The sequence below is a fragment of the Meles meles genome, chromosome 13 (genome assembly GCF_922984935.1).
Source record: "Meles meles chromosome 13, mMelMel3.1 paternal haplotype, whole genome shotgun sequence".
Lineage (NCBI taxonomy): Eukaryota > Metazoa > Chordata > Mammalia > Carnivora > Mustelidae > Meles > Meles meles.
This window is the reverse complement of record NC_060078.1, coordinates 65,170,606-65,193,777: the sequence shown is the minus strand read 5'-3', so window position 1 is coordinate 65,193,777 and position 23,172 is coordinate 65,170,606. Positions and strand designations below refer to the sequence as shown.

General features: G+C 42.1%; 1 protein-coding gene across 7 annotated transcripts in view; it reads left to right on the top strand.

Annotated features, from left to right (window-relative positions):
• Window positions 1–23,172, top strand: part of SORCS1 (sortilin related VPS10 domain containing receptor 1) — a 513,368-nt gene that overhangs the window by 417,528 nt on the left and 72,668 nt on the right. For all 7 annotated transcript variants that reach the window (XM_046027660.1, XM_046027661.1, XM_046027664.1 and 4 more), the window contains 7 exons: window positions 1,065–1,167; window positions 1,465–1,541; window positions 3,444–3,535; window positions 4,828–4,935; window positions 7,060–7,177; window positions 9,037–9,167; window positions 12,576–12,689. In XM_046027660.1, coding sequence (XP_045883616.1) covers window positions 1,065–1,167; window positions 1,465–1,541; window positions 3,444–3,535; window positions 4,828–4,935; window positions 7,060–7,177; window positions 9,037–9,167; window positions 12,576–12,689 — 743 coding nt within the window. The remainder of the gene's footprint in view (window positions 1–1,064; window positions 1,168–1,464; window positions 1,542–3,443; window positions 3,536–4,827; window positions 4,936–7,059; window positions 7,178–9,036; window positions 9,168–12,575; window positions 12,690–23,172) is intronic.

The following is a 23,172-nucleotide window of genomic DNA, read 5'->3' as shown; positions in this document are numbered from 1 at the left end:
ACAACTCAGTACCAGAACTGTTTTAAATGAAATTCATGTAAGATTTATTATCCTGTATTTGAAAACTGTTGGTATCTTAATCAGAGAATTTGATCAAGATTTTTACACACAGATAAAAAGTCCCTTAAATTTTCATTTGAATTGTTATTACTAGTGCATTTGTCTACAAGCATGGCTTTTATGTTGACTAATACTGATTCTGATCATACCCTGATATGGATATTGTGTTGATTTCCTGGTAGACGTTAGGTGAGTTTCAGATGTCATTCTACGCCTTCTGGACAACTCGAGACTGATGTCTCCAATGGGCGGTGGCCAAGCGATGCCAGCTGACTTCTTCAGATCTCTCCCCGCTTGAGCAAATCTTTTTACCTGGTCTTCTACCCCGTTTTTCCTCCTCTGTCTTACTTGGCTAAACTCTTCTCCTTCCTTTCTTTATTATTTTTTATTATTTTATTCTTTATTATTTTGTTCTTATACTTTATTATTTTATTCTTTATTATTATTGGTATAACTCGGGCCTGAAATGTTCTTTATCTTCCTGAACATCTCACCTGCAATTCATACCTTAACCATCTTTGCTCAGGCACCATTTTCTCCTTAAAGCCTTCCCTTATCCAAAGTTGTCCACAGTCATGTCAGCCTCCAGAACTTTATGTTTCCTCCTTACTGATCTTATGGCTGTTATGCTAGTCTCTCTTGATGGTAGTTAATAGAAAAATCTTAAATTAGTACCATGTAATGGCAGAGACGACATGTTAGTCAACGTAAGTTTTTCATAAGCTACACCTAGTGCCTTACAGATAGAGCACTAAGATATCTGTTGAATGGCCAAATGGCAATCAAGACAGTATATTAGACCTAAAATGAAGATGCTCCCTCCTTCCCCAGTTTGGCACCTGTCTTATACTTAGTGGACACCAGATACCTGTGGAATAGGAGACAAGCACATGAATGAATGGCTAGATGGGTTGGGTGGATGAATGCATGGATGCTTTGAATCTGGACTTTAAATGATGGTTTAGATTACATGTCTTTATGACCCTCATTTCTCCTCTTCTCAGCCCTATTGTTCGCTACACCTTCACCTTAAGGTCTCTGAGAATCCCTACACATCAGGGATCATTGCCAGCCGAGACACAGCGCCCAGCATCATAGTGGCTTCAGGTAAGAAGCTTGCCTGGTGGGCTTGCTGTTGCAAATTGTATTTATGTTAGAAGCTAGATATCTGTGCTGGGAACTTAATGAACAAGCGAAAATATTTTGGAAGTCACCCAAACAACTGACCCTGGAGAAACTGCGCTAAGAAACCCTTGCTCACATACAGTGTTGGACAGTCTCGGTCCGTCTCGGGCAGCATAGATGGCCGATTGTTGCAATCAATTGGCCATCTATGCTGCAAAAAAAGCTATTGTTAGCTTTTGCAAGCAGCTCCTTTCACTAATGGTGACATGCTTTCTCTAGGTAATATAGGTTCTGAATTATCAGACAGCGACATAAGCATGTTTGTCTCATCTGACGCAGGGAACACCTGGAGGCAGGTAAGCAGACATCCTGGGTCGAGTTGCTGCATTTTAAATGACATATAAACATTGTTCAACTTGGTTAAATTCTGGGAACTTTGGCTCTTTGTAGATCCTAAAGCTCGTCAATATGTTTATTTCCTTTTTTTGTTTTATGAGAGCCTTAAATAAGTCTTTGAGTTTAGCAAATATTTATGCAATGTGATTTTTTTTTTTTTTGGGTCATCCAATAAAAATGACCCTTTTTCCAGAGCCTCTATGTAAGAAAGTTTGTAAGTTACAATGAAACCAAATTGGAGCTGACTGAATTTTTTTTCCACAAAAGAAAACCAGGATCCCCAAGGGGTTATTATATGGGAACACGGAGCCTGGAGGGTGGATTCTATCCCCAACACTGAGTTACCACCGTAAATCCCCCTTGCCTTGGAGTCAGAGTAGAGAGGAATGCAGTGATACAGAAACAGCCATTACCCAGGTGGTGGTCTGAAATGTTTAAATTTCATGTGCAGAAGACAGAGTAATAACCATCAGGGTGCATAAGTTGGGAAATGTAGAAATAGAATCACTTTAAACCAACGTGTTTAGCTTAAATGCTTCCTCTCTATATTCTAAATGAAAATTAGATACCCATAGCTTATAAAACAAGCATTTAATGAGGTTTAGCAATCATAACAAGATATATATCTAATGCATGGTTGTTACACTTCAATAAATATATTTTAATAACCTGCTGACATTTAATTATCATACAATAACTAGCACCATAAATTGAAATCTAATGCACAGGTAATCACACAGAAATGAGAACATTCTGCTTTAAATTTTAGACAGAGATGTCCATGCTATGGTTCAATAACCATTTCCTAGCCTCAGACCCTTCATAGATCCTCTGTGTGATTCACATGCTTTGAGATGAGTGAGGCTGGAAGGAAATTTGCTTAAGAAACCACAGGGCTAAAAAAAAAAAGAAAGAAAGAAAAGAAAAGAAACCCCAGGGCTGTTGATCTTGGGGCGTGTAGGAACTTGGACTATTCAGTTGCCTTTAGAGAATAGTTCAAGAGCCAGGATCCCATTTGATTCTTCCAGCACCCAAACCAAGCAGAGAGCTCTCTACATCTGTAGTCCTGGGATATCTTTTAGGTAGAAGAGATAAACAAGAGGGAAAATAATTATGTCTGTAGTGTAGCCACAGACAAGGCAATACCAACAACGCAGTTAGGAGAAAACAGCACACGTCTCGTACAGAGAGGACACAGAAATTGTTTGCAGCCCATCTCCACTTGACTTCAAGTTGATTTCTCCACATTTGGTGAAAAACCTAAAGGACACATGTACCCCAAGTTGATTCCATTTTGATCAGAACTACATTAGGCTTGGTAGCGAATCTATGAATTGAACAAGAACAGCTTTCCTGTGTTATACTTGTACACTTTGAAGTAATTACATTCTGGAAAGGGCATGGTAATGCCGCAGGTCCCAGCCCCGTGAGTTACTCTACGCCTGGCCTTAGGTAGATCCCATCTCTCTAAACCTGTCAAAATGAGAATATCGGAGTAAAGTATCTCTAAGCTTTCTTCCTTCTAGAGATGTTGCACAAGAGGATGGTTACCCAGTATTCTGACATCGTCATCAGTGGGAATCAATAGAACTTATCACAAAGAGATGGGAATATAAACATGAACACGTAACTCTTAATTCTTCAGATTTCTTTTGTGGCACACCTAAAATCATTTGGTATAACTCTAATGGCACGTGTGGTCCCCCTTGGGAAGCACTGTTTATAACTGTCTCTCCAAAGATTTGGGGAAACCCTATTCTATCATGGGAGGAATCTATCTCCTCAGATGAAGACCCATTCTCTGAACTCTGGGCGTGTGTGGATGTGGCGTATATCCACGTGGCTGTGTTTCCCTCTTGCAGATCTTTGAAGAGGAGCACAGTGTTTTGTATCTGGACCAGGGTGGAGTCCTGGTGGCTATGAAGCACACGTCGCTCCCAATTCGACATCTCTGGTAAATGCTTGAGTCATGTCCGGATGGCTCCATCCTGCTAAGCCCAGCTGATGGGTCAGGCTGTCAGATGGGGACTGTGTTTGCAGTAAAACATCAGCATCTACTAGAATATAATTTATAGCTTTGCTCTATTAAAATAAGATTATTGCCTGCAGTTTCACAAAAGGAGGGAAGGGAGGAAGGAAGGAAGGAGAGAGAGAGAGAAAGATTGAGACAGATTCTGCCCCTGAGAGAGGAGTTAGTTTTCAAATATGTCAGTGCTCTCCCTCCTAGTACTTTCCTTATTGCTTCAGAGCACTCTCAGGTACAGTGGCCTGTCAGGTACAGCGGGGAGACGTTAAGAGTAGCTGAACGTGTATTCATTATGTGTGTTCTGCACGGAGATCAGCAATTCAAGGCACCTCTCTTCTGTCTCTTTCCCCTGCTCCTCCTTCCTTGGTTTCCTTTGGTGGGGGTGGTGGGATGGGGTGACAAACCACAGCTCTTCCTGTAGGTCTCACACAGAGGGATGTGCAAGGCCTCCCTTCTAGAATGCTTTCTAGAAGGTTCCTTCATCTGTGTTTTTGAAAGGGGCTCTCTCCACAGGCAAGCTTGTTCTAAACCAAAAGCGTGATTTTCCCTCTGGTCTTAGTTACTTTGGAGGCCTACAGGAAAGCTGCCGAAATAAGAGAAACAGAGGCTTCGCTTGGGGCGGGGGTGGGGGGGGGACATCCACAGAGAAAGGCAGAGCCGAGGAACCATCCCGTGCGACCAGCAGGGCTGCAGACCTCTCTTGCTCTCAAGAGCCAGTCCTTCTGTACCCCCTCCCTCCATGAGTCAGCTAGGATTTGTAACAGGGTAGGAGGAAAGCCGCTCAGGATTTGCTCACTTAGAGGCAGCTGGTTCAAGTCCATCTAAGTAGGTCTCATAAGGCCATTGCTTTTCAGAATCACCAGTAAGGCCTGCTACTAGATTGCAGTGAGGTTTGGGAGAGGGTCACATTGAGATCTAAGATCTAATAAAATATCCAAATTAAAAAAAAAATTCTATCAAAGACTTTATTATTATTCCCATTTCGTATAGCTCTCCCCTTATAGCTGTTATAACACATCTGGGTCCCAGATTGCTTGACTAACTGTATTTCTACCTTCTGATGTAATTAAGAATACTTACTCATATAAAAGGCTCACTTTGACAGTGCCCTGGGTACTTCTAAAATGTATTCTCTCCTGGCTGATAGTATCTTTCCTCTGAAAGGACCTTTTTTTTTTTCCTTTTGGGTTCTGATGCCTATTATTTTTTTCTTTCATTAGGTTGAGTTTTGATGAAGGGAGATCTTGGAGCAAGTACAGTTTCACATCTATTCCACTTTTTGTGGATGGGGTTCTGGGTGAGCCTGGGGAGGAGACTCTAATCATGACGTAAGTGGAAAAGTATGATGTCTTCTCATCTTAATATAAATCCAGGATCATGTTGATTTTTTTTTCTTTTTAAAGATCTGATTCATTCATTTATTTGAGAGGACGAGAGAGCATGAGCTGGACAGGGGGCTGGGGGGATTGGCGGGAAGAGGCAGAGAATTGGAAGCAGACCCCATGCCATGCACAGAGCCCCATGTGGGGCTCAGTCTCACAACCATGAGATCTTGGCCCAAGTCAACACCAAGATTTGGACTACGAATGGATTGAGCCACCCAGGTGCCCCCCAGAAACCCATTGTTTTTAGCAAAGCCTATTCACTTCACTACTGTTAGCTTTGAAATTGCCAGCAAGGTCAGTACATCTCACTTCATTGTTTCTCAGCAAAGGGGAAAGAAAAATGTGGTTGCCCATTTTCTTGGTTCTTTACTAATTAGGACACCCACACAGAGGGCTGGTGGCAAGAGGACACAGCTTATTTCTTCCTATACTGAATGGGCCTGGGGAAATGAGAAGTGATTATTTCAAAAGAAAACAAAACTATGAATTTAAAACTTTAATAATAAACTGAATATACAGAAAATCACAGGCAATTAAGAATGATTTCACTTTAAGGCAGAACACAGCTTGATCAAAACCCCACAAAGGATTTTCTTTTTTCCTGGTTCTTTACCTAACACACTTGTGAGGTTATATTAGAAAAACCATGAGAGGGGTGCCTGGGTGGCTCAGTGGGTTAAGCCGCTGCCTTTGGCTCAGGTCATGATCTCAGGGTCCTGGGATCGAGTCCCGCATCGGGCTCTCTGCTCAGCAGGGGGCCTGCTTCCCTCTCTCTCTCTCTCTGCCTGCCTCTCTGCCTACTTGTGACCTCTTTCTGTCAAGTAAATAAATAAAATCTTTAAAAAAAAAAAAGAAAAAAAAAAGAAAAACCATGAGAACAATCTGTTCTTGTGAAATTGTATTTGCACTCATTCTTGTCTGGAAAGGGATGATCATTAATTTGTGAAAGACTTGATTAATGACTTGCCTGCTTAAGGGTTTCAAAACATGAACTTTGAATTTGTAATATGAAACTGTGAAGGGTTTTTTTTTTTTTTTCCTATCCCCTGGTAAATTGGACATGGAAAACAGAAGTTTTAAAGTAGTCAACCCTGTCATCACTGAAAATTTAAAAATCAACGAATAGTTGGTACTATTTCTAATTTTTTCTAGGTTTTTTTGTCCCTTCTTTTAATGATAGAAGAGAGCAACAAAAATTTAGTATGCCTCTTAGCTGTACTTTTGCCCACCAAACACAGATCCAGATGAGCTGTTTGTTCTGTAATTTGCCTTTATTCAGTTTTCTTTTTTTTTTTCCCCAGTATTTTATTTATCTATTCATGAGAGGCAGGAGGAGAAGCAGGGACCCTGATGCAGAACTTGGTCCCAGGACCCTGGTGTCATGACCTGAGCCAAAGGCAGACCATTAACTGACTGAGCCACCCAGGCGCCCCCTTTATCCGGTTTTCACAATTGCAGAACGCAGATGAAAAAGCTGACTGGAAAGGCTACTTTGTGGCTTTTCTCCACAGTTGGCTCTGACTGGTGACTAGATACCTGAGTTTGTCTGAGTAAAGAGAGAATGCAGAGTGCGGGATGCAGTTCTCACTACCAAGCCCTTCTGGCCACTCTCCCCAGGGACAGGCGGGACAGTGAAATAGCACAGAAACCGTGGAAACCACGGACCTTAGCAAGAGAACCTAGGTGTGTAATCCTGGACCACATGGAAGGTAGCGCTTGGGATCGTTTCCTTAATTGTTTTTTTCTTGTCAGCCATTCTTGTGGTAAATAGGCAGAAGTGAGTTTTTCCTCAGACTCCACCTGGGTTCTGGGTTCTGACTGGATGGGTTCTTAGTGATTTGACTTTCTTTTTTTGCACGTTAGTGAAACACTCTGAGCCTCAGGTTACCCATGGGTGATTCAGAGCCAGTAACAGTCACCCTCCTCATCACTGTGTTTTGGGGATTAAGTGATCTGCTCAGTGTAAGGTGTTGAGCGTCAGGCTAAGCTCGTGGTAAGGCCCCAGCACAGGCTGGTGACTGGCGTTGCTCCGATTGTGATTATTTTTCTCATTACGAACCCTTGTAGCGTGTTTGGACACTTCAGCCACCGCTCCGAATGGCAGCTGGTCAAGGTGGACTACAAGTCCATTTTCGACCGACGGTGTGCCGAGGAAGACTACAGACCCTGGCAGCTGCACAGCCAGGTAGGGGGTGCCAAGCTGAGGGGCAGTCCTGGGTGGAGGGCACGGGGTGTCATGCAGTTGTAGGAATCGGGATCCTCACGGGCACAGTTTACTTCTCCGGCCTCATCTAAAGCTACATCGACTGATTTCTTACATGTTTTGTGTTCCACAACAGTGAACAAACTCAACACTTATGGCTTGTTGTGAAGTAATTTCTTTTTTTATTGTACTAGGATATAATGAGATAAAATTCAAATGTGCTTGGCTTAAACTTACAACTCAAAATGAAATACCACCTCAGCACTCAGACCCAAACAGAATTTATCTGAGCACGTCGTGTGGGTGCAGGGTAGCGGCAGGGGTGAGGAAAGGATCTTCAGTTTTCGCGAGCAATGCAAACAGAGACATAAAATAATAAAATTACCCTCGGTGAGTGGTGCCAGTCAAATCCTTCCCTGTCACCCTGCGATTCCCTGGGATTAGGTGGTGCTTCTTGCCTCCTTCCAAGGTACTCATGGTACAAGGACGCAGAATCATTAATAGGAAGCGTTCCTTCATTCTGGGTCCTCAACTGATCAGCTTGTAGCTGAAAGCATCTCTCCTTTGATTTCCCAATGTGGAAGTCATTCTGTAGGTTCCTCCAAGGAGGGACAGTGGGTCCCCCTGCATAGCCATCACTGTATTCAAGCAGTGACACATCGTATCCCCAAACATAGACTAAGTACACTGGACCCTTGAACCACATGGGTTTGAACTGCACAAGTCCACTTATATGCAATTTTTTTTTTCAATGAATACAGTCCAGTGCTCTGAATACATTTTCTCCTCCTTATGATTTTCTTAATAACATTTTCTCTGGCTTACTTTATTGTAAGAATACAGCATGCAATGCATGTAACATACAAAATCTGTGGTTCATTGACTATTTACGTTGTCAGGAAGGCTTCCAGTCCGTGGTAAGCTATTAGTAGTTAAGTTTTGGGGGAGTCAAAATTATACGTGGATTTTTGGCTGTGTGAGAGGGTTAGAACCTGTAACTCCTGCATTGCCCAAGGGTCAGTTGGAATATATTTACATCTAGATGTGTGTATGTGATGGAACCAATTAAAAGGAATTTGCTAATGGGACAAAACTCTTTTCTGTCCTTCAGACCCATAGCTGTGTTTGACAGCTGGGGCTGCATCCGCCAAGATCGTATACTCTTTTTTGGAGACTCAACAATAAAACTATTGCTCATTTACATTGCTGTTATTTCCCCCTTTGGGATCCACAGGCACTGTGGTATTCAAAGCTTTTATTTATTTTGTAGAGAAACACTGAGTTTAGTTCTCTCACTCGTCTGGTAGAGGGACGTAAAATCCGGGCTATAAAGTCGTGTGGGCAGAGGCACAATAAATTGAGGCAAAATGGATCTGTATATTTCGTAGCAATACTCTTCTTTCATGTGCTCATAAATGACCAGGTGCATAAATCTTTTATTATAGAAGAATTGGACTTAATTACTATAGATTTGTCGGCGATACATTTATTTGTTAAAAGCTGAGTCTGAGTTGTCTGTGTGTCCCTTGTAGCATGGAGTCTCATACCTTGCCAAGCAAAGGTTTGCCAAATACATGAGGAGTTAAGGATGTTTTTTGACACACCCTCCAAGCTTCTTAGAATTGTCTTTACCATTGCATTCTACACTAGGGTTCTAGACATCAAAAGTAAAATGCTGTTTAAAAAAAAAAAAAAAAAAGTAAAATGCTGTTATCACAAAGCAGGCTACCTGTGTCCAGATTACACTAAGGCTTGGGAACATCTCCCTGAGTGTCTTGATGTGGAGCAGGGAGGGTCCAAGCTATGTACCCAACTGCCTGGGATCCTTTGTCTCCTTACAGGGGGAAGCATGCATCATGGGAGCAAAAAGGATATACAAGAAGCGAAAATCAGAGCGTAAGTGTATGCAAGGGAAGTATGCAGGAGCTATGGAATCTGAACCCTGTGTCTGCACAGAGGCTGATTTTGACTGGTAAGCTTGTGCTGTCACTCCATGGGGTCATTCCATGTATCATATCCACACGGGTCTTAATGAAAGCCAAGATTTGAAATAATAGTTATATATATTGAAATCATAGTTATATATATATATATATATATATATATATATCTCCATATATATTTGCTGTCGCAAGCCTCATATTCTTATGAAATTACCTCTTGAAGACAACATGGCTTATTAGCTATGGGCATATGTATATGGAAAAACTAGAAGTTTCTTTGGACTGAAAGAGGATTCATAAGATGGCTGATAACTAGCTTCACATCGTTGATAGATCTCAGGACAAAAAAAGAGACCACATCCACCCTGAGTTGCGTCAGACAACAGCACTGAAAACAGTATGTTGACTTCCCAGACAGCAAATATATCTGTGCTCAAGGTAAAGACCTCCTAGAGTTTAGGTTCTAGTGGTGGAACAATGACCTTATAAGGCAGTAGATTTGCTGTCCCGGGAAGTTTTCAGTCAGTGGTTAGTTAGCTGACGATTGCTTGTGCAAGTTGTGGAAGACTTTTCCGCCTTCAGTGCAAGGATTGAGTCAGTGGCATGGCCAATCTGTGGTTCTGTGGAGCTGGTGGTGCAGAAGACTTCTCCCTTTTCCCGGATTCAGCTGGTATAAACTGGAAAGGACTGAGACATTTGAGCGCCATAGCATTCTTTCCAAAGCATTGGGTAAGCGGAAAGCTAGCCTATGGGGTCAGTGCTGCCCTTGCGCTGTTCTGGTTTGGCCTTCAGGTGAGACTGGAAATGACTGAGGATAAGTAGGTGGTAACTCCCTTCATCATATCCATCTCACTTATTTTTTTCTTCTTTCTTTTTCTCTAGATTTATATATATATAAACATATATATTCGGCAATTGCTGAATATAGATGTCAATGTTAAGTGATTGAAACTTGGCCCACATAAGAAACCAAAGTCCTTCCTTTATTATCGGATATCTGCCTGTATAACAATCACAAATCGCTTATCTGATCATCAAAATGTCAGTGACTGGGCTGGGTCCACACCACATAGCTGTGTACACACCCTATGGCTCAGAAAAAGTAAATCTTCTCTCGTGGTAGACCTCTGGAGACATTCTCTGAAACAGTGGTCCAGGGCAGTCTTGCCAGAATTGGCCACCAGCCCTCAGTCTGATAACGCAAGGCTGTTGCCCTCTTGTTGGTAAACAAGGCAAGCCAAGAGCCAGTTATGTAATCTTGGGCTCAGCCAGAGGCCAACAGAAATTCAGTTACATTGGAGTTCACAAGGAATTCTGCAGGGGCCTCTCCAGCTGTAACCTCTATTTTAGCCAGTACACCGTTATTAACAATGATAGAAGTATCCCTATCCCTGCCCTACCTTTCAGGACTGACATCTTGAAATATAGTCACTGAGAAAACGTCCATGGAATTTTAAAGACCATCCCTCTTTCTGACTGCTTCTCCTTTATCCCCTCTGTTCAAGGAGGGCTTATAAAGGAAGTCAACATTTTATCTTAGTCATTTAACTTCAGCCTTAGCACGTAGTCATCCTTCTGTAAAGAGCAAATTTATGCTTTTTACATAAATTAGAAAAGCAAAGGGAAAAAGTGAGATGAGATGTCCTGATTCCCTGATTTTTTTCCTGAAAATACTGTTCAGGGGGCATCTTTTCTACAAGGTTCCAAAATAAGCTAGTCTTTTGTTGTTGTCATTGTCATGCCTTGTTTTTCTATTGCATTTTTCAGTTTTAGTCTAGAGTGAAAGGACCATAGGGTAAGGAAGGCAGTTAGGCGTCTCCCTTCCTTCTCCCTCACTCCCCTACAGTCTTGGCCCAAATCTTGCATTCATTTGTGATTGGAATCTGCTACTCATGCCACTAACTGAAATGTATTCTGAGAAGTGGGCAATGAATCATAAATGAGGCCATTGTAAGTTTTTCTGGTCAATTGGGATTTTTGTTTATGGCATGATTTCTAAAAATATTTTGGAAGACCCGCCATGACCTTATTGAGTCTCTACCCGTAGCTAGAGCTTCCGTGATTCCACTTGACTGCAGCGTAATAAAAGGTGGTTGTCACTAAATGTTCCCTCTCAGCTTGGCTCTCCCCTGGACAGTCCCCCCAGATGACCTTGCCTGCCGTTCTTCAGCATTTATAAAATAATTCCCAGAAACGAACTCCGGGTGTCCTGTAGGCAGCATTTCTGGAGTCTTCCTATCCATGCTGTGTTGAACCAGCACCAAATCCAGCTGATATGTGCAGAATTCTAAGTGCCAGCTGCCTGGTGACAGGCCCCTTGGCTGCTTAGCCTGTTTCTCCCTTCCCACCCCTCGTGTGCCAGCATCTTACCTCCATTACACAGATGGGCCAATTCGTACTAACGCGAATGGTTACTGATTTGTCTGTGCCTGTGGAGGAGCAATTTGTTGTCATCCTCTGTGCCCAAGTTCATCCTCCAGAAGCCAAGACTATCAGGCCATGTGGAGGCCCCTGGAGGCAAGAAAGAGAGGAGAAGGAGAGAAAAGTCTTTGACTCTTTCTAAACTATGGAGAGGATTTAAAGCCGTTAGTCCCAACTAATGATGCTAACTGACTGGGAAAAAAAACAACAACATTTCCTCGGGGAAGTGCTCATGATACCCCTGAAGGACATTTCCTTTTCTGCTGTGACTCTGAAGCATATGGAATGTGCACAGAGAGACCTGGCTCGGCTCTGCTTGGTAGATCCAGATGTCTTGGAAGAGCACCCCAAAGACATCACCAGTAATGAAAATTGTGCCACGTGTGGCTGTGTTTGCGTCAATGATGTGTACACTGAGGCTTAAGCCGCCACCATTGCCTGCTTTCTTTCCTTTTTTTTTTTTTTTAAGATTTTATTTATTTATTAGAGAGAGAGAGACCTCACAAGCAGGCAGAGAGAGAGGGGGAAGCAGGCTCCCTGCTGAGCAGAGAGCCCTATCTGGGGCTCAATCCCAGGACCCTGAGATCATGACCCGAGCTGAAGGCAGAGGCTTAAGCCTCTGAGCCACCCAGGTGCCCCCATTGCCTGTTTTCTAATTGCAGCTTTCTTGGGGCCCAACCACTGTCAGTATTGTGTATTCTCCTCACGAGAACATTATCTGCTCTCTCAGCTTAAAGACAGTTACTTGGAATTATTGGTCACTGAGCCTCTGTCTCTACACAGGGTTCTCTGTTGCTTTCAAGTCAGCTTTTCTGGAAATGTAGGGTATTGTCATGGGTAATTAACTGATATTCCACAGGGGGGAAAAAACTGTTCCATTTTTGGAAAGGTATTGATTCAGTGAATCTTGTTGTTTGACTAATTGACTAGAGTAGAAGTTGGCTGTGTGCTACCATGAAACTGTTCTAGTGATTTTGCCACCTACTGAAGGTCTCTCTTGGCTCTTTCCCCCACAGTGACTATGGGTATGAGCGACACAGCAATGGTCAGTGTCTGCCAGCATTTTGGTTCAACCCGTCTTCTCTGTCAAAGGACTGCAGCTTAGGACAGAGTTATCTCAACAGTACTGGGTGAGTGTCTGAGGTGGGGACCTGGAGAGGTCTGATTTCAGCCGGTGTTAAACTTACAGAATTATGTCGGATCGAAGACCTGGGCTTTTTCACTACAGCACAATGTGTTTGCTCATATCAGTAATGCAGCACAGATATGTATTAATACATCTGAAAAGAAGACTTCAGTTGCAAATAAAAAAACAAAACAGGTTCCTTGGAGGAAGATGATGATGATAACCTATAAATTTCTTCACTTTTTGATACTTTATTTCAGAACTATCTCTGTGAAGCTACCTTTCCCCCTCACTGCATCTCTGTGAAGGCTGAGTAAATATTTCATGGGTGCATTTCCTACTTTATACATGCGGAAGCTAGGGCAAACAAAGAAGCTCATTGACTTTTCAAGAGTATACTGCTATTAGTTGAGACGTGTTTTATTTTCTTCCTATATCCAGTCTTGACATGTTTAAGGCATACATTCTGATCTTTATAAATATGGAATCAGATTCTAAAAGTTTGTTTAATGTTTTGCGTTGTAGAACTTACCCAATATTACTTAAGAAATACCATAGGGCTTCTGGGTGGCTCAGTGGGTTAAGCCTCTGCCTTGGGCTCAGGTCATGATCTTAGGGTCCTGGGATCAAGTCCCAAATCCTGCTCTCTGCTCAGCAGGGAGCCTGCTTCCTCCTCTCTCTCTCTCTGCCTACCTCTCTGCCTAGTTGTGGTCTCTCTCTGTCAAATAAATAAATAAATTCTTAAAAAAAAAAAAGAAATACCGTAAAAGAGAAAACATTCTGTGACTTTTCCACAAGTGGAGTTGATGTTTATTGACTTTAAAAATATTATGTGGACTTATTTGGATTCTAATTCAGACAGTATGTAAAAAGACATCTTTGAGCCATTTGGAGAAATGGAATATGGTCTGGTGAGTAGGTGATGTATTAATCAGGGATCCCCCAGAGAAAGAAAGACCTTATATCTATATGGTCTCCTATTGAAGACCATATAGATATATGGTGATAATAGATATATAGATATGTATATTCATTATAAGGAATTGGATCACGGATTATGGAAGTGGCAAGTCCAAGTCCTAAATTCTGCAAAGTGACTTGGCAAGCTGGACGCCAAGGAGAGCTGAAGGTTTGTTTCTAGTCCAAGTCAGAACCAGGAAAGCTGATGGTGTGGTTCTGTCTAAAGGCCAGAAGCCTCAAAATCTAGGAGGAGCCAGTGTTGCACCATGAGTGTGAAGGCAGAAAAAAGGTGAATTTCTAGTTTGAAGATAATCAGGCCAAAGAATTCCCTCTTGCTCACGAAAGGGTAAGCCTTTTTCTCCTCTTGAGGCCTTCCAACATATTGGAGATTGGGAGAGCAATCGGCTTTACTCTGTCTACTAGTTTGCATGCTAAGGTCATAAAAACAAGCCTCACAGAACCACCCTGAATAATGTTTGACCAAATACCTGGGCACCCATGCCAGAGTCAAACTGACACATAAACCTATCACAGGGGATAGATGACGTTACATCTAAGCATAAATATTTATATTATATATAGTATTAACTAAATATAGTTATATATTTGTGTGTGATAATGGTATTTTGGTCTGACCAGAAAGAAACCTTATTTATTTATTTATCAGAGAGAGAGAAAGAGAGCGCGTGCGCACAAGCAGGCAGAGAAACAGGCAGAACAGGCAGAGGGAGACGCAGGCTCCCTGCTGAGCAGAAGACTGACTCTGGGCTCCATCCCAGGACCCTGGGATCATGACATGATCCAAAGGCAGATGCTTAACTGACTGAGCCACCCAGCCACCCCGAAACCTTTTACAGATACATGATGTGTGACAGTTGTTTTAAAATGTTAAAAAACAGCTATTGAAAATCTTTGAAAGTGAATTAATGGGGAGCAGGGGTATTCATTATACTTTTCGCTCTCATGTGTGCACATTTGAAAATCCTGATCTTAAACCATGAAGAGGAAAGGAACAAGGACGGAAGGTGGGGTGGAAGAGGACGCCTCACCAGGAGGCCCATCCCACTTGAAAATTTCTCTTCTCGTTTCTCATACCAGCTGCAGGAAAAACAGGGGAAACAACACAGACTTCTTGTACCCTCAAGTGTTCTTATCTCTGAGGTGAGGGATTCCCAGAACTTTAGAATATAGGGATAAGTTGTGATTTATTTGCACCATAACATAAAACCTGAGAAAACTACAAATGGCATTTTTACAGCAGTGAGTCGGTGAGGCCTTCAGAATGCAGCACCGTGGGAAAACCAGGAAGGGAGCTGCTGAAACGAGTACCCTTAACTGTGAGGGAGTGCCAGAGGACCGAGTGTTATTACTTGCACACACCAGCATGTTTAGACATTGTGGAGAGCACTGGGAACCCCTAACACCAGTTTCTGAATTGATTTTTTTTTTTCACTAACTCAGTCAAGGAACTTATATCATTTTCTCTTTGGTATTGATGAAGGGAGGTCCCAGTACAGAGGGGTCGAAATTATTCCACATGCTACTCCAGTCACTGGAGCAAGGCAGAGTATAGGGAGTGACCCTCACTCTTCGGTATATTGAGAATACACACACACACACACTCATACACGCACACACACACACACATTTTAGGCTACCCTTAAATAAGGTTCCCGATTCCTTTGATAAACTTAGTATGTGAAATTCAAGTAAACTCTGGCTCCTATAAAATAAAACATCAGAACTGATTAAATCATAATAAATAACCTATCCAGTGGGATTTTTTTTTCATCTATACCCTATTAAAATTTCAATTAAAAATGTGGGGGTGCCTGGGTGGCTCAGTGGGTTAAAGCCTCTGCCTTCGGCTCAGGTCATGATCCCAGGGTCCTGGGATCGAGCCCCACATCCGGCTCTCTGCTGAGTGGGGAGCCTGTCTCTCTCTCTCTCTCTCTCTGTCTGCCTCTGCCTACTTGTGATCTCTGTCTGTCAAATAAATAAAATCTTTAAAAAAAAATGTGATTCAGCAATACGTGTCAAGGTAGATAAATGTTTGTCAAGGCAGTTTATTTTTTTTAAAGAATTTGTTTATTTATTTGAGAGAGAGCATGAGAGGGGAGAAGGTCAGAGGGAGAAGCAGACTCCCCGTGGAACTGGGTGCCCAACACAGAACTCGATCCTGGGACTAGGGACATGAACTGAGCCGAAGGCAGTTGCTTAACCAACTGAGCCACCCAAGCATCCTGCAGTGATGTTTATTAATCACAGAATCACAGGCATTATTCCCTAGGGCTCCCCTCCACTCTTGGAGCATTGTTCGTATAAGTAAGTGTTAGGTGACAGCGTCTGACCCCAAAAGTTTTTGTTAAGTTACCTCCTGGTTTCATCTATTCTATTCAGACCCTTTCTAGAAAAGCATTTGCGTCAGTGAGGAGCTTGTGTAAAAGAGGAGATTAGATAAATTCCAGCCATCTGCAGGAAGGGTAATTGCCTTGATCTCAAAACCAAGGTGCTCCTGGGTGGAGGAGTGATCACTTGCACGGGACTCTGCGGGCTAAAGCGCAGGGGAAGCGTGTGAAGCATCACGTCCCTGGTGGGCATATCGCCTTCCTGTACATTTTGCAGTAAGAAGAAGAAGACACTTAGCTGGTACCGGTTCCTGAAAGTATCTTCAAAGAAGGCCTCATCCCATCATATTCCTATTTACTGGGTCTATAGCTAACTCAAAAGTTAGCAAGAGGTAAAGTATAGATGAAATTGAAAAAAAAAAAAAAAATGCAGTGTTCCTCTAGCCCTTCCCCCCGCCCCCCGGAAGCCCCCTTGGCTCTGTGTGGACCCAGCGGCATTTCATAAGCACAGACTTCGTATTAAATATCATAGCCGCTTTACAGCTGCCATCGAACATTGAGCTTTTCACTTCGAAATACGTAATTGCAAAAGATACATATACAGATGTTTTCTGTTTAAAAAACAATTTAGATCATTACCCTCTCTCCTGCCCCCTTTTCCTGCACAACTGTGATCTTTCGGTATGCCTGCTTCCAGACACTTTGCATTTGTCAGCAAAAAGTGATGCCAAGAAAAAATATACAAAGTTAATGTGGGAGGTTGTTCTTTTTTTTTTTTTTTTTTTTAAAGATTTTATCCATTTATTTGACAGACAGAGATCATAAGTAGGCAGAGAGGCAGGCAGAGAGAGTGAGAGGGAAGCAGGCTCCCTGCAGAGCAGAGAGCCGGATGTGGGACTCGATCCAGGACCCTGAGACTCGATCCAGGACCCTGAGATCATGACCTGAGCCGAAGGCAGCGGCTTAAACCACTGAGCCACCCAGGCGCCCTGGGAGGTTGTTCTTACATGTCATTTCCTACTAGATATGTTATTTTTCTGTTTTGCTTTTCATTCAGAAATACGTCTTAAGCAGCTTTGTAAGACAGAGGACAGACGGCTATCTGCCATCGAACTTCTTTTCATTTGAGAGCATTGAAGCACCTGCCATTGCTTTGTCATCCCCTGCCATGGACATTTGGGTTATTTTCTATTTCCTGCCACCATAAACAATGTTGCAGTTAACATCCTAGTACCATAATAATTGTTATAAAAACACACAAAGATAATTGGATCCTCTTTTGGCAATTAGAAGTGTTTCTGCTGACTTGTAAAGCAAACCCCACCCAACCAACCACTTACTTCTTAGACCTGAGGATCGAGGCATACCAAATATTTCCCCAAAACGATTAAAACACTGGCTTCTGGCTCATAGACTGCCAGGAGTCCCGCACATTACAGATTCATTTGTATTAACTGCCATCCTCCTTTATAATACAAATGCCAACGGATTCTCTAAGGGAAGGTTGAGTGGGATTTCCCAAAGTGACAAAGTAAGGAAGGTCACTTCAGGTGAAAGGAATAGGAGATGATCAGGCTGAAAGGGTCACCTGATGCCAGTGCCTGGAAGTCGATAGACTAAGGAGCCACCATGCACCCTCAGTCTCTCCCCTGTCAGCTTTAGCCACCTGTGGGCATCCCGTGCTTTGTTAGTACGGATCCTGTATTGGCATCAGGCTGGAATGAAGTACAGAGGAACCTCAAGGCCAAGGTCAGCCTGTGAATGAGAGCATTGTCAGTTATACTCCCTGGCTTCACCACACCTCTTCCAGCAGAGCCCATGGTGCAGACATGCATCAGAACTTGGGTCTAGGGAATGACCAGCTCTTGTCAGTGAAGTTTAACAAGCAAATCTGGGGCGCCTGGGTGGCTCAGTGGATTAAGCTGCTGCCTTCGGCTCAGGTCATGATCTCAGGGTCCTGGGATCGAGCCCCACATCGGGCTCTCTACTCCGCAGGGAGCCTGCTTCCTCCTCTCTCTCTACCTGCCTCTCTGCCTACTTGTGATCTCTGTCTGTCAAATAAATAAACTCTTTAAAAAAAAAAAAAGTGTTTAACAAGCAAATCTCCCAGCAGCACCCTCTGAGAGTTTAGTTCAAAGCCCGCAGGTAAACCTTCCTTTCCTTTTATTTTTTGTAATACTTCACTTCATAAATGGTTATGGTTGCCTTCAGAGTCACCTTTTTACCCTGTACATATAGCAGCGTTGACGGGTTTTCTTACTTCACCAGAATGGAAAAAGTCTAGCATCGGTTGTTATTATGCCTAATAGAAATACTATTGTCGGGAGACGCCAAAATTTTTAGCAGCTTTGCTGTTTAGACGTAAATAGTTGTGCAACTTTTGTTTTAGTTCTTGGCTAGGTCTTAGAAAAGAGAGTTGAAATAAGAGCTGAAATAAGCGCAAAATTCCTCTAGGAGGCCAGTGCTTCCTGTCCTTAGTCCTTGGTCTGGTGATGTCTGATTTCTGAGGTTCACACCAGCGAACACACGTGCGCAAGCTTCTGTTGTATTCTCCATAGTAAGCTCCCTGCCTCTTTTCAGCCTTTGCCCTCACGCCATCCCCACACCGGTCCATGGAAAGCCAAGAGGCTAATACCGAGGCCACAGCCTGTTATATGGGCAGGAAATGAAATATAATGGGGATGTTTTGTCTGGTGAAAAAGAGATGTATTTTAGAATGAAACAAGGGTTTTAAATGACTTCTGTCATTTACTGGTTTTAAATGACTTCTGTCATTTACTGTTATCTTAGCAAGTTCTTCCTTTCTTTGAGCCATAGCTTCTTAACCTATAAAATGTTACTATCTGCTCTTGGGGTTTGACTTAAATGCAACACTGTATATAAAGCATGCAGCCCAGTACCTAGTGGAGAAAAGTCACTTTGCAAAATGCAGATACCATCACCAATAGTCATCATCTAAGGGGTTCTCTGAAGTGAAGTAAAATAGAAGGGAGACACTGTTTTGTTGTGTATCTCTGGTCCTGACATTTATTTGGCCCTTAATAGTCACGGCAGCACTGAGATCTAAGACATATTTCATCTAAGCCCCTGGTTTTATTTATCTGTAAAACAAATAATCACCTGCGTACACTCCTAAGACACATGATTAAAAACTACTAGGCATCAAAACGTGTGTGTCCCTCTCCACCACTCAAGGCAGATAACATATTTACCTGATTGATAAGCAGGTTCCTTTTGTTCAAATAGAATGAAATCAGTATTCATTCATGTATTTTCTTGCATTTTAGTGCTAAAATTATCCTAAATGTGTTTCTCTTTGTTTTTCCATCTGTGTCTATAAATATCTCCGTTTGCACACACACAAAGCACAATCTCTAGTTGTACTTATATATGGTTAAATCTTGTTTATACGGTTTTGGATCCAGGGAACATGCTGCAAATTTAAGTTGCTAAATTAACTAGGACATTGCTTGTTTCAGGCCAGCCGTAAAAGATTCTGTAAATATAAAATAAAGTGGGCATTGGACTGGCTTATTATAAGAAACCAAGATAATCTTCTCAGGGGACAGACTTCTTCTTGCTATGAAGCTAGAGATATTTCTAGATGTGTTAAAAAAAAAAGTAAGTGTATAGAAATTTCTGTCTGTGGAATTTCTTTTGAGAAGCCATTAATCCCTCCTAAAAGAATGTATGGTAACCGCTCTTACTGCTTCTCAGGGTTTCTTTCTTAATATACTACGGAGATACTCAGGAGGCTTAAAAAAGATTTTTAGCATTAATTTTAGCATTAGTTTTTAACATTAATTCAGTATCTATGTAAGAACATTTAGCGGGTCTGGGGGAAAAATACATATATATGCATAAATTCTAGCTAAACAGTACTCTCCATCCTATCAACACACATTTGGAATGTTTTAAAAATCCTTTCTAGAAACATACTCCTTTCTGTATCGGCCGTGAGAACGCTTAGACCCTGGCTAACCTGCCATTGCCCTGGAGTTGGTATTTCCAAGGGCTTTGAGGGCTGGCTGGCTGTGGTCTTTTCCCAGATGACCCCAATCCTGGGCCTGGAGGCAATTTTGATGTTCAGTCTGATCTGCTCAGCACGATTTGTCAGCGTGCATCATGGAGAATAGTCGGCCCTAAAAGTGGTGCATGTGTTTACAGTCCACAGAAAGGAAACCGCTTGCATAATTTACAAACCCAACATGGCAGGGGCCTGTGTGGCAGTTCTTTAGCAAAGAGCCACGCAGTGTCACCGCAGACACTCAGTAAATGTTCGTGGCTATGAAGCTGACTCTTGAGAGCACCTTGCTTGGATGTGGTTGTCCATATTTTCATGGGATGACATTGAGGCGGGAATTGGAAGAAGGTGAACATCGCTATGCGGAGACCTGGTTCCTCACGTAGCTTGGTTGCCCACAGCGGCGGTACTGGCACTAGTGATTCTGAACCAGGTCATATGGCACAGTGGCAAGAGACACCAAACTCAGTCCAGAGGCCCAGAGCTGCTGATCGCCTCCCATGTTACCCTGGCAAACTCTGAAGGCTGTCTGCTTTTACCTATGTGAAGTAGGGAGGGGTTATATTGGATGATCTCTGCTATCCCTTCAGACTCTGATGTGTCTGTGACCAATTTGGGAGTCCTAGGACTGCAGGTGCTCACAAAGAAAAGAAAAAAAAAAGGGAAAAATTCTTTATATAAATTAGTTGTACAACTCATTGACTCAGATTGTGGATTCCATGAGTCACTCTCATGATTCTTGATTTTAAGTCATTTAGTTTAGCATGGCCATATGTCCTGTTTCATCAAATTGGCATTCAAAATAAAGTCACATTCCTTGACTAGTCAAAACAAAAGACTTGTGCTTCTACCCTGCTTAATGCAAGGAAGTTGTTTTCCCTTCTGCTAAGTCTCCTCCTGGTCTCCTAATCTCAAAGTTGCTTATTCACTTTAAAGGAAAAGTCCTGGGGTGCCTGGGTGGCTCAATGGGTTAAGCCTCTGCCTTCAGCTCAGGTCATGATCCCAGGGTCTTGGGATCGAGCCCCATATCAGGCTCTCTGATCAGCAGGGAGCCTGCTTCCCCTTCTTCTCTCTCTGCCTGCCTCTCTGTCTACTCGTGATCTCTGTCTGTCAAATAAATAAATAAAATCTTTTAAAAAAATTTTAAAAAAAATAAAGGAAAAGTCCTGAGAACTGTTGCCTTTGAACAGAAAAACTCAGAGAACCTGCTCAGTCAGCTATGGATCCATATTCTTTCTGAATGTTGGTGTTCAGACTACTGCACAAGTTTTGTTGTTGTTGTTGTTGTTGAAACATGGGCACATTAGGTCTCGGGAGCTTTTAAGTCTTGGTCATATACTGTACCCCACCGCTAGTCCCCTTCTCTCCCCAAGGCTTACTCCATTTTTTTGTTTCATTGAGGGTCGTACAGCATTTTTTCCTTGAAAGGAAAGGCACACAGGGCGATCCAAGAAAATAAACCATTTAAATTCTGCACACTGTGAGCACAAATGAGGGGACACCGTAGCTCAGTAACAGGAAGACCTGCCTCCCTTCAAGAAGACAGAGAGCCTCAGCTCCAGCTCACTGATGACATGTGGTAACTACTCTAAAAAGGCAAGAGACAACTTCACAGAGAAACATGAATTCTAAGCTGATTTTTATAAAGAATGAATAAAAGCTTGACAGGAGGAAAGAACATTCAAGAAAGAATGAACAGCACAGGAAAAAAGAAGGCGTGTAGGATTGACTATGGCTGGGGCTCAGGACACATGTTGGGAAAGAGCTGAAGCTGGAAAAATGCACTGAAGAGAGAGTGTGGACTGTACTGAAAACTTCAACTTGACGCTCTGTGAATAATCCCACAGGAAGCTGTGAATGAGTCTAAAAAAGAAATTGACATGGTTCGATTTGATCTTAAGATAATCTTGGCAATCAGAGTGCCACTTATGTTTTTCTGGGAACTTGCTGTGTAATAGCAAGTTCATGTTTAATACTTTAAATACTAACTTTTTGACTAAATACTGAAATTTTAATATTTACAAAGTTTCTAACAATGCACCTGACTTTAGGCTTAGCCATTTTCAATACAGTATCTCACTTACTCCTCCCAAGAATGTTGTTGACAGGATTCTGTAACTGTCCCTATTTGACAGGCAGAGAACCTAAGAGTTAGAGGAAGTTTGGGTAACTGCCCAGGTTCTTACAGTTAGTGCCTAAATTTAAACTCAGGCAGTTTAAATTTATATAAACACTATATACTATAGTATATACTATATATACTATATATTTATATATATATATATAATATATATATATATATATATATATTATAAACTATAAACACTAGTTTTAACCACCAGGGCAGTGGTCTTTGATTCTGGATGCACACAAGAATCACCAGGGGGAACTTAGAACAAAAACAAAGACAAAAGACACACTAATGCCGAGAATTCTCAACTAGATCATAATCTAAGTAATTCTCAATTAAATCAAGACCCCTAGGAGCAGGATCTTGGCAGCCATTTATTTTAAAAGTGCCAGCAAGTGACTCTGAAGGACAGGGTTGTAATCTACTATGCTAGGCTATCCTGTCACCTTAACCTACAGTGAACAGTCATAAACACCCATATTCCATCACCACCCAAAAGTACAAAAGAAACAAAACAAAACAAAAAAACCCACTAAATAGTAAAATCACAGACTATGAAGACCTTCATGGCTTTTTTCCAGTTTTACACTCACAAAGAAAAACTACGTCCTTCATATCGGTGTTAGGACTGGCAGGAAGCACAGAAGAAAAATCAAAGAGGTTGGGGGTAAAAAGGAAAAGGTGACAGAGGGGTTTCAAGATGGGAAGGAAGAGAATGGCTGAAGTTGGGGCTGTTGAAGTAATAAGACACTATCTACTGATGAGCGGTTGGTAATATCAAAGGCACATTTGCAGAATGTTTCCTTTTCAGTAATTGTACAAAGACTCCCTTGCCATTACAAAGCACTTTTCTTCTTGGCAGATTGAAGAATGCTTTCCCAACTAAATGCATCCCAGTAATATTCAGAGCTTAGGTCCAACATAATCATAAGTTGCCTTGTTATTATGGAGGTAGCAGCCCCATTTAATAACACATTAAATGCATTATTCATTTATGTAACTCAGACCTAGGGACAGCTGCTGG